This window comes from Nothobranchius furzeri, chromosome 12, assembly GCF_043380555.1.
Source record: "Nothobranchius furzeri strain GRZ-AD chromosome 12, NfurGRZ-RIMD1, whole genome shotgun sequence".
Lineage (NCBI taxonomy): Eukaryota > Metazoa > Chordata > Actinopteri > Cyprinodontiformes > Nothobranchiidae > Nothobranchius > Nothobranchius furzeri.
Genome location: NC_091752.1, coordinates 70812600 through 70824706, shown reverse-complemented (window position 1 = coordinate 70824706; position 12107 = coordinate 70812600). Strand labels below are relative to the sequence as shown.

The 12107-nt window shown below is 45.4% G+C and overlaps 1 protein-coding gene across 1 annotated transcript in view; it reads right to left on the bottom strand.

Annotated features, from left to right (window-relative positions):
• Window positions 1-349: 349 nt before the first annotated feature.
• Window positions 350-12107, bottom strand: part of LOC107376210 (homeobox protein Dlx4a) — a 12148-nt gene continuing 390 nt past the window's right edge. The window contains exons 1-3 of the mRNA XM_015945195.3: window positions 11887-12107; window positions 9713-9909; window positions 350-1070 (exon numbers count right to left, since the gene is read on the bottom strand). The exon at window positions 11887-12107 is cut by the window's right edge and continues 390 nt beyond it. Of these exons, the coding sequence (XP_015800681.1) occupies window positions 828-1070; window positions 9713-9909; window positions 11887-12107 (661 nt within the window). The 3' untranslated portion in view covers window positions 350-827. The remainder of the gene's footprint in view (window positions 1071-9712; window positions 9910-11886) is intronic.

The window sequence follows — 12107 nt, the reverse complement described above, 5'->3', positions numbered from 1 at the left end:
CCATTTTTGTCCTCGTCCCCTTTAAGTCTGCTTCAGTGTCAGTGTGTGTACCTTCACTGGTCATCTGCCCAAAGCACAATACTCAATTCCACCAGTAGGTGGCATGAACACATCATATAAGTAAAATTAGGTGTGTGTGTGTGTGTGTGTGTGTGTGTGTGTGTGTGTGTGTGTTTCTTTTCTCCTCAGGGGGGCAGCGCCCCCATGGACGAGCCACCACTGTGTTATCTTCCCAGGGTCAGGGCAGAAGACGAAGCAGATAGGTACCTGTATCTTCAGCAGAGCGGTCCTAGATCTGACCCGCAGGTCATTTGCAGCCGGAGACAGCGATGTAACCGATGGAAACATCTCAGTAAAACACAACGTCGTTTTTATTTTCATTTCATTTCAAAGTGACACAAAGGGCCACTGACTTTTACTTTGAGAGGATTAAAAGCGGACTGAATCCAGCAGACACGACCGCAGACAGCGTGACCCAGAAGCGGTTCTGGTTGTTGATGAAGGGCTGATGTTTATTTTACAGACAGAAAAGAACGATCGACCCATTAGATTCAGTTTTTCTTCTAATGCAGCAAACTTACGAAAGCCTGTTAGCGTGTTAGATGATTTCCTGATCTTTTTCGGCCTGAACCATAAGTCTCTGTTTCCCTCATTCCCGAGGCTCGCTGCTCGAGCCTTCGGAGGCGTGGAAGTGCACTTTTCCAGTTGAGCTCCGCCGCATTCCCCGCTGTCTCTGGCCGATGTGGCTGAGTTTGCTTTGAGCTGTCTGAGTTTCTACTGCTCCCTCCATGGTGACTCCGGCTCTATATTAATCCACAACCCATCTGTCACATCATCTGGGTCCTCGCCATCGTGTCCTGCTGGTGTCCCGGGTACCAGTGTCCAAAATTGTTCATGTACCCCCCGGTGTGCACTGGAGCACTTTTGGCTGCCATACTGATGTCCCACAGGGAGCACGGCGACGAGGAGGAGGGCGGTGGGGGGCCGAGGGGGTCCACCTCAGGTCCACAGGGCCCGTTCTTCATGATCTTCTTGTATTTGGACCGCTTGTTTTGGAACCAAATCTTTACCTGTGGAGATGAAGAGAGAGCATTCAGAGGCCAAGCTGGTGCAGGGCTCAAGCTGTCACGTGCACCACACCCCAGAAGAAGTAACACTAATGGTGTTTCTGCTGTGTGTGTGTGTGAACTAACACATTATATAGATGAGTGCACCCCCCCCCCCCCCCCCCCCCCCCCGGGCACCACCATCATCCAGAACCTCCAGTGGGAGCCCACCATCACCTCCATCCTAAAAAGCCCAGCAGAGGATGGACTTCCTGACGCAGCTGAAGAAGTTCAGCGGATGAGGCGGTCCCACATCGCAGTCATCGAGTCCATCCTCACCTCTTCCATCAGCATGTGGGAGGCGTGCAGGTCGGATCACAGCTGACTCGTCTCACCTTGGACACGGTCTCTTTGACTCGCTCCCATCTGGCAGGAGGCTCTGATCCATTCGGACCAGAACCTCTCGCCACAAGAACCGTTTCTTCCCCTCTGCAGTCGGACTTGTGGATGTCTGTCCTAGAGCGGCCCCCCTCTGGTCGCTTCGCTCCAGTTGCCTGACCCTGTGTTGTGTTTGCACCTCTGATCAGAACCTACACCAGGTTCTGGAGGGCCGGTGTGGATTCTCTGCTCCAACACACTAGATTCAGCGGCTGAGTCACCTGCGCAGCAGCCTGTTAATCACCTGCTGATCATGACCAGGTGTGTTGAAGCAGAATCAAGCCAAACCCTCCAGGTTACCCCGACCTGCTTCTATTTATAATTCATTTCTCTAACGATTGTTACTCCATATTATTGTTTTTTTGTTTTTTTTCCTCTTATTTTTTTGCATCATGTACCACACAAATTTTATCCCAGCATCCCAGAATGCTGCCGTTGTGCCCTTGGGCAAGACACTTAACCCACCTTGCCTGCTGGTGGTGGTCGGAGGGAGCGGGGGGTGCCTGTGCTCTGCAGCCCCGCCTCCGTCAGTGCTCCCCAGGGCAGCTGTGGCTACATCGTAGCTCATCACCACCAGTGTGTGAATGGGTGTTGTAAAGCGCCTTGGGGGGTTGCAGAACCCTAGAAGGCCATATTGAATACAAACCATGATTAATTTGTCCCCTTTTCCTCCTTTTCAGCAAACTGAGTGTGAAGTGACGGGATTATGTCTTCTGGGTGAACGGATGAAGGAATTCTCAACGATCCTTCCCCGGTCAGCTCAAACTTTTGTCTGGAACCGGTTTCAGCTGCTTTTCAAAAGAAACGGGATTGTTGTTGAAAACGAAACCAAACACAGAAACGGGGAACTGTCCTGGCAGTGGAATTATTTGGTCTTCTTTCTTAAAATGCTCCGAGTTTATGGGAATTGATTTAAAACTGGTTGAAGTGGTTTAATAAAAATAAACGGAATTCTGCGACTGGCTTTGGCTTGGCTCTTCTGGAGAAGGACTTCGGCTTTGGCACCCAGCTAGCAGTGAAATTAAATCCAATTAGATCCTTTTTTATCCAGAGAGTCAGCTGATCTCACAGCCTGTCTGAAGCAGAAATAAATGGTGGAAAACACGTGAATTCATCGCTCCATAAATGTGGAAAACTGTTGGAATTTTGCTTCAAACTCTTATTGGGGAATAAAATAAAATTCACCCTCAAAATTTGATCTTCAGTTATTCATTTCCTGTCCACGCCATTCCAAATCCAACACGTTTAGTGTAAAGTTCAGATTGCTGACTTTGTCCCGTTAAAGCTCTAGCGGCCATTTATTTATTTTATACGTTTAAGGAGTCGACCAGCAGCACCGTTTCAGTTTGAGGAGCTATGGTAGTTCTGATGGCTGCTTCTGGCAGAGCTTTACCGCTGATGGTGTTGTTAAAGGAGACACTTGGTGATACTTGTGTGCTACATTAGCTTCAGTCAGCCATCCCTCTCACATATTAATGCCCCGCCTGATATCAAAACATTTAGAAGATAGGTCGCTTTGGATTACTTTTAATCCCGGCGGACGGAGAGTGAAATAAAAAAACATGGGGTGGGGTGGGGGGGGGGGGGGGGTTTACAATGACCTGTTTCTACAGAACCAACATTTCTGAGATCTCAGCCCCAGACAACATGAAGACATGTAGGAGTAACGCCGTTTACTGAAAGCACACGATGATTCCTTCAGGGTGTGTTTAGTGCCAACCACCACCCGAAGCAACGTGAGTCCATACTTGTGAGAGCTTCTTGTGTGCAACTGTGTGCTTACCAAGCCCCCACAATGCAGCTCAAAAATTGAAGGAATCCCGGAAGTACCATAAATTGCAGTTCCACCCTCGTCCACTAGGGGCTGGTGTCAGAAGCGAGCAAATCCTCATTGACTCCCATGTTAAAAATACCAATTTCACAGCAGAAATAAACATGTTTACAGCCTGGTACCAGAACATGTTTTAGGTTTAAATGATCTAGTTTACACTCATGACACCTCTGAGGGGGGTGAATGTTTTTCTCACTCTTCTGTTTAAGTGTATTAAAAGCCTAAAATTCTGTATAATTAATGAGCATCAGACCCACGTGACCACAGAGCTAGCTCCGTGGAAAGGCCTCAGTAGAGCCTCGGTCTGGCTTGGAAACTGTTCCGGGATTTTGAGTCTCTGTGTGTGTATTCTTGTTTGGATATTATTTATGCAATTGTTGGACAAAATGACTTGCTGTGGCATTAATTGCACTAATAGAGCGTCCAAGGAGTCTCCACTTCATTTTTTCGGTAAGTAAAATTATATTTATGTATTTTAGGTCACTGCCGAGCTGAGCTTAGATTTTAACATGTACTGTTTAACCATGAAATTTAAATGTAATAGGGTAAAACCCAGTGCATTTAACATAATGCTGCACTTTAGAAAATGGGTTGAAATATAACGCTGGTGGAGCTGGGTTCCCACTATCGGCTTGTGGAGCTCTCGGGAGACCTCTGTGTTCCACCCGGTTCTGCCCAGCGGTCAGCCCGGCGTATCTCTGACTCAGAAGCTCTGGTGTTGTGCACAGTTAACTCCGGTTGTAGCTAGGTTGCTACCTCCGTTAGCTTAGCTCCCACCTCCGCGTTAGCTTTGGGTTAGCTTGTAGCTAGTTCAACCGGGTGTTGTCAGTTGATCCCAGCCTTACAGCCCCACCCTCAGCTCCACCTCTCTTCCCTTTTATGGAATTGTCTGGGCTTGACGGAACCTGTGACACGGTCAAAATGGCGGTGGTGGCCACCTCCCATTTCTCCTCAAAAACGTGTTATTGGAGCCTATGGAAACCCAATGTCCAATATTTATATGTCGATGATGCATACACGTGTGTGTCTGCAAGGTTTCTCCACAGGAGTGTCCAATAGTGAGTGTGAGGGGCCACAGACCAGCCCCCCAAGACCCCTGAAAGAGTAGATATGAGCCCCAGACATCCAGAGGTCCCCCTGGAGTACGGAAGCCCAGGAAGACCACCGCAAGGTCAGGTAAGATTTTTATCTAAATCACCTTTTACACATTTAATTCCTCACTGAGCTAAAAAACATGTTTTTTTTATTCCTCCTCTTCATCTGAAGAGGAGGGCTGTAATGTTGCAGAGTGGCCCTTCAAACTAAGAGCATTAAGACCTCAAACAGTCAGAAAGGGTCACTCTGAAAGGTACAGTATGTGTGTTTTCACCATTATATGGTTGAATATTTGCAATTAAAAGCTTGACCGAAATCACCAAATGATCACCAACCGGCTTTACGTTGAAGGTGAGACAGTAGAAGCTTCCTTGTTGTGTACATTAAACTCGTTCCCACTGTAAGGAGAGGCCAGACTCTCGTGTGCATGAGCAGGTGGCAGAGCGGAGCGGCTAAACTAAATCAAGGTGGATACTTTATAAAATTACTTTGATCAATCAACACAGACACCAATAAGAAGCTGTGCGTGCGTGCGAGTGATGGAGGAAAGTCGAACTGCTACGTGCAACTCTTCAGCGGCGTCTGGGAACATTTGTGATTCCAGGCGGACGCGGTCAGCGTTTGGCCGGCAGCCTAATGGCTGGACAGAAATGTGTGTGTGTGTGCGTGTGTGTGTGTGTGTGTGTGTGTGTGTGTGTGTGTGTGTGTGTGTGTGTGTTAACAGGCTGTTTTAATCACTGCTGTGTAAGACTGCGAGTGATAACTCCTACAGCTCATGCAGGACGGACGTTCAGTGCATCGTTTTAACGAAAGCGGTTCTGCATCCATAACTGTGTAAATATCAGAGACAACAAAGTCCACCAATAATAAATAAAAACGTTATTCTAAAGAGATTTTGATTTCATGCTAAAATGTCAGATCTGCACTCCCTCCCTTCTCTAACAGAACATCCTTCTGTCTACATGCAGCTCTTCTCCAGCGAGATCGTTTCTGCGTGTGCTAAAAACGTCCAAACGAGAACATTTCTGCAGAACGGCTGCAGGGTAGCGCAGCAACAGGGAGAGCGGGGGTTCCTCCTAACTGCTGCCTCTCATGTGGCTGAACCAGGGTCCGACTTTAGAGCATGATAATAATAAAATCATGTTTTCTTCACAACAAATCTGAATGTTCTGCTGAAAAGAGTCTTGGTTCCTCGAGGTCTCCTATCCTGCAGGATTTAGTTGTTGCTCGGATTAAAATCAGATCTACAACCTGCTGGACAGAGGGTGTGATTGGCTGCCTACACCTGCTATAAAGGTCATCCACACACAAACACAGCCTTTAGACCAACATTAATATGCATGTCTGAGATAAACGAGTCTGGTAATAGTTTCCTTTGTGGAGAGTTTCTGATCTAAAAGTCACCCAGGAAGACGTTTCTCTCGTTTATCTGATAGCACCACTTCTAGTTTCTCACTTTTCTGTTTTAATGCACAATTAATATTATTATTGTTGTTGTTGTTTTTGTGGTTGTTGTTGTTATTATTACATCACAAACATTTCTGATTTTCACAGGCCGCAATTATTTATGTCTGCAGGTGCACACACACACACACACACACACACACACACACACACACACAATCACGCACACGCACACGCACACGCACACTGCATCTCCTAAGTTTAATTTTAAGAGAAAAAAACTTAATTTTTTTCTCTTAAAATTGAACAAAACAACCAACTATTATTATTATTATTATTGTTGTTGTTGTTGTTGTTGTTTAAAAACGTCTTTCTTTTTACAACAACACGTGTCATTTTTATATTTGTACATAAAAAATAAAAAAGAACTAAAGGGTTTTTTTACCTTTAGGGAAAGCGAGAGTACGCTGTTGGAGGGAAAATGTAAACAATTATCTAAAAAATTTGATGCTAAAATATAATTTTGCCTCTTTGGGAAAAAGCTGAAACAAAAAATGAGATCCTGACTAAATCGAAGGTGAAGGAGTAAAAAGCGTCTGACCGTGCGCCCTGGCGATGCTGCGGCAGCGAGGAGCACGGTGGTGGACTTGGTCTGGGTCGTGCGTCGGCTCGGGTATCGGTGCCGTGAACGACCCGGTGCTTCATTAAGAAGCTGCATTTTGCGTTTCTAACGACATTAATCTCATCATCACAGATGTGGCCAAACCTTTGATGTTTTCAGCGTTTTTAGTCTGTGAAGAGTTTGCGTCTGTCGCCCACCTGCTGGTGAAAATCAGGTGTGTTAAAGCAGATCAACAGCCAACACCTGGATAGAAACCCACTCGTGCTTCATAGCCTTTATTTTCAACTGATGCATCGAGAAGACTTGGAGGCCCATTTAGTGATATTTTAGCTTGCCATAGAGTGATACATGGTGAAACATTGCTTTGCTGAAGTGAACAACTGATTATTGGTTCCCGTCTCTCAGAAGCAGCTTTAACGAGGAGCTCGTTGGTACACACAGACGGCCCCGGGAACAGCCTCAGTTCGGAGAGACACCTTAGTTCCCACGGTCGTTCCAGCCGCCCGCTTCCTACCAACAGCTTTGAAATCCAGTCCAGACGACTAATGAACGCGACTTTCTGAACCAAAATGTTCCACACAATCCCAAAATGATGATAAATCCTTGCATCTGTTCCAGGCTGCGACCACGTTCTCCTCACTAAGCTTATATGAGCTGTTGACCTGCCGTACAATTACAACACAGCAGCACCACAAAAGCCAAAAGATGCCTTAGTGTAAACGTAGCTGTCATAGTTAATCCAGTGGGGTTAGCCGAGGACATCAGCTGCTCCCACACACACACACACACACACACACACACACACACACACACACACACACACACACACACACACACACACACACACACACACACACAACTGAGTCATGTTTCAGGTACTTAAATCCTTCGCTGACACACCTGAACTTTTCCTTTTCAGGCTTTTCCAGCGGGTCATGGATCAGTTTCTCCGCTCAGAACTTCAGCAGCTGCACAAAACCCTTCATCACTAAATATGATTTAATCCGGATCAGATTAAAAAAATCTTCTCTATTAGGCTCAGATAGAAAACGATGAAAAGGTTCAACAGTTTAAATAAGCCAGATTAAAGCGGCTTTAGCGAAGCTACACAACAAGCTAGGTAACGCTGACCCCTCCCCCCGGGTGTCTTCCCTGAGACGCTTCTGCTGGAACCAAAAACCGGCGATCCTGGAGGAAACGAGACAGCGCTAAACACGTCAGATGATGATTTTGGTTTTGGGACTCTGGTAGTTTGTCTTAAACCTGAAGCGGTAGCAGCCAGCTGTTTCTCCTTCTCTGGTGGTATTGAGTGGAGAACCTCACACCAGCGGTGTTCTGCTGGTGAACACGTGATCGTGTGACGAGTGAGGACCGGGGAAGTGCGGCGGTTCGGTAAGACCGACAACCGGACGGTCTGATGGTTGGTTCTGGTCTGGCACGTGTTGTTGGTGCAGGATTTTAGACAAAAGCAAGAGAACCACTTCACTATTTGTTTGTCTTTTATCTCCACAACACAATAACAGCTACACGACGCTAGAACATTGTTAGAGGCAGGAAAGATGTTTTAAGATTCAAATTATAACGAGAATTTTAAAACTAAATCCGTACAAATTGAAATGAAATCAAAGCTTAAATGTTTTTGATCGGTTTTGGGATTTAAAGGTTCAATATGGAGCACGGACACAATAGCGACATCTAGTGTTTAGAAGTGGTAACTGCAACAACAGACCACATTTTCCAGCCGTGGGGGTGTTGGTTCACTGCTGCCGGCCAGCCCCAGGTCCAGGATGAGGACTCCTTTCTACTAATAAAGCTTGGTTTATGCTTGACGCATTCACTTTCCGCGCGGTGATGCGGCTCGCGGATGGAACGCGCTTCACAACTCGCAGCGTTTATGGTTCATGCGGCTCGTCTCTGCGGTGAGCCAATATTCTCCCAAACTGTAGGGGGCAGCATGGAGCTCTACGGCATGCATCCAACACTACACCATAGTAGAAGTAGAAATCACTGTTTACAACACGGCACTCCAGCATGTTTAACAGCGTCCTCGTCTTTTCCGACAGTGCGAGCTATTTCTCTCCAAGAATTATTAACAACATGTTGATCACGGTGATCTCTGAGAGCTGACTCATTCAAATGTCTGTATTTACCAACCTCTGCCATACTAGTTCTTGCCGGTCCGCCATGTTTTTCCGTGTCCGTCCGTCCACTTGGTTAGAAATTTTCCGAGGTGCGCGTTGCGGAAATCTTGAGCCGTGCGGAGACGCGGTGGAGGGGCGTGGCTGTTAAAATGACGCAAAATTACGCAACTTTTCTGCGCGGAGCCGCGCGGACCTCGCGGATGCGTCAAGCATAAACCAACCTTAAGTAGATCCTACAGCATCATTTACCGTTAGAACGTCTTCTGGGCTCTGAATCAGCTGCTTAACGCGTCCGCCATTTTACACGGGCCCAGCTTCGCCTTTCCAAGCAGCCGTTTACCGTAGCAGTGCCCCCTACTGGCTGGTGTATGTAAACATAAACCCGGTGTCGTGCCATCAAAATAAACATTTGATTATTTGTGTTTTTAAAAACAGCTTTTATAGGAAAAACTGCACGTTCAGTCTGCACTACCCCCCCCCCCCCCCCAAACACCCGCCGAGGCAATAAAGCTCCTTATTAAACATTTAATTACATTTGGGTCTGTCGCTCTTTAGAGTCACCGGAGTTCCAGCGGACCAGTTTCAGGATCAGAACGGCTCATCAAACGTTTAACTCTTTAACGTCTGAATCAAGAAAAATATAAAAAACTATCTGGGTCATTTTTTTTTATCATGTGGAGGGATGAGGGTTATAATGTGAACGTGTGAATGGATGAATAGTGGGTCCTACAAACATCTAATCCATTACTGATATATTTTTGTTCCAGCATCACCTTCATACTTTTATTTATTGGTTATTTTGAGTTATTGTCCCAGTGGGATTATGGGATTAAAGGACACGGTGACATGAATCTGAAACGTAACCCAGACACACAAAAAGGCTGAAAGCAAAATGTTTTTGTTTGACTTTTTCATTCTTTGATTTTGTGACAAAAATAAATCTCGTTTCAATATTTTAGAGAAAGACGAAAAAAACGAGATTTACGGGTCAGAAGAGCAGAATTAGGCTACGTTCAGGCCTTGATGCTCAATGACGTTGTTTAGACACGTGTGTGTGTGTGTGTGTGTGTGTGTGTGTGTGTGTGTGTGTGTGTGTGTGTGTGTGTGTGTGTGTGTGTGTGTGTGTGTGTGTTACCTGGGTCTGCGTCAGGCCCAGTTTGGCCGCCAGGTCGGCCCGCTCTGGCAGGGCCAGGTACTGGGTTTGCTGGAAGCGCTGGTTGAGGGCCTGGAGCTGCAGGCTGGAGTAGATGGTCCGAGGCTTCCGGATCTTTTTCCCTTTCCCGTTCAGCCTCACCTCACCGTTCTCTATCACCTCGGTGGGCTTCTCCAGCTCTGGAGGGTTGGATCATAAAATGACTCAAGCACATCCAAACTGGTGCTTTAAAACCTTGAAAAGCTGAAAATTTCATTTCAAATTTAACGATTCTCAGTGTAAAAGTCTAAATGATCCCTTTCATGAAGGCCTGGAATAAAACGGTCTGGATTAGATCCTAGATGATGACGACTGGAGATGAGAGCTGGAGCTGAAACGGACTCGCTGACCTGGGATCAGGCGGGGCTTTCAGCAGGCCTGACAGGATCTTTGGAGTCCTTTTATGTTTTTGTTGAATGAAGACGAGAACGTGGAGATAAAAGGAGACGTGCACCTTCTACGGTTTCTCTTTGTTCCCCATCAGAAACTTTCTGCTGCTCTCTGCTCTGAAGGACATGACAGAAATCCTCACGGCTGCGTGTTTTTCTGTCCTGAAGGGGTTCTTGGTGACCTAACTGTAAATAATTATGACCTTACCGACTGTGCAGCTACTAAACCGATGATCGACGAGCTAAAGGCTAGTCTGGATGCAGACAAGACCATGAGCTGCTGCCATCTTTCAGCTGTGAGCTTCACGTGTCGTCAATAAAACCTGTGGTCGGTTTCACATCACAGTTGTTTACGTCGTACTTCCTTGTTCTCCCAAAACAACAACAACAGTTCCAGCAGGCTTAAACCCTCACGGACCCACGTCCAGACCCCATTTCTGCTCTTATATCACCTCCAGCTGTTTTTTATTGTAAAACTTTAAATTGTTTTTCTAGCAGAAACTGTAAAAAGTTCCCATTAGATCCGAGCCACGGGTACCGGGAATGCTGCTGCTGCTCTGACCCTAAACACGCTTTCACAGCATCAACTTTACTAAACAAAAACAAAAACAGGACATTTCTGCAAGTTTAAAGAGATTCTGAGTGATCCGACACTTCTTTGTTGTTGTTTTCTGAACTTTTAAATACGAACGATTCCTAATCTGGGATGTAATTCTGTCTTTCCCTTTTAGCTCCAAATTATAATTTAATCTGTGTATATTCTTCATTTGTGCTCTCCTGGTTATTGTCATGCCATTTCATGCTACCTATAAAGCACATTAAATTGCATGTTTGGGCTCTATGAATAAAGCTGCCTTGCCTTAATAAACACAGGCTGGAGGTAAATCCGTCTACAAAATGATTCTTGGGATTAAAAGAACCAGATGAAGAGAAAATAATGTAATAATCCTAAATTATATTTCAAATAAATCATTATTCAAGTTATTATTACGTTTCTGTAGATTTAACCTTCTGAAGATGAATTTACACATAAAACTGATTCTAAATCCTCTATAAATAATCAAACGCGTTAATCCGGTAATTTGTTTCTGATCAAAATAAAATATTATTAATTCTTCTTTTTAACATCAGTTCTTGTTTTTGTTTCAACAAATAAAAAGTCGTTTGATGTGAAACTCAACAAGCAGCAAGAGACCTTAAACACTGAAGTTACTGGAGTTATTTTTAAAGAGACTCTTTTAATTTGTGCTTTTATGTCATTTTGTGTAATTTTAAGATTTTTTTCTTCATTTTGCTTAAATAAAAATAATTCGTGTTATAAATATTGTTCCTGTAAACTCAGGAAACGAATTATTAATAATCTGACGTTATTAGAGGCCGGGCCGCGGCTCCTGTTTGTAAAAGTTAATAATAATAATTTAAACTTTATTTTTCTCTTTTTTGCGCGGCTTTAATAATTCGATAAACGGATAAAACAGAAGAAAATAAAAACTGGTGAAACTTTTGAGAATGAAAGTTTAAAGGTGATTAAACGTTTCCTCCCTACTGAGGATGAGGATGAGGATGAAGATGAGGGTTATTTTGCTTCTCATCTGAACTCTGAGCCTTTACGAGTTTATTATTATTATTTTTATTCTGTCAGATTTAAAACACCAAATCAGATTTTTACTCCTAATAAACACAACTTCTTCTGGGTGCATCTATTAGACTCGCGTGAACCGGACCTACCGGACTCCTCCAGATGTGCCAGCGCGCCGTCGTGCGCGCCGTGCTGGTACGGTAGATAGCTCCCGGGATGGTGCGCGCTCATGGGCGCGTGGTAGGCCGGGTAGGAGCGGCCGTAGGGGGACGCTCCGGCCCCGAAGGGCCCGTCGGTCTGCGGGGTCCCGACTGCGTGCAGGCCGTGGACCGGGTACGGGTTGTGAGTCAGACCCGGAGACGGCTGCTGG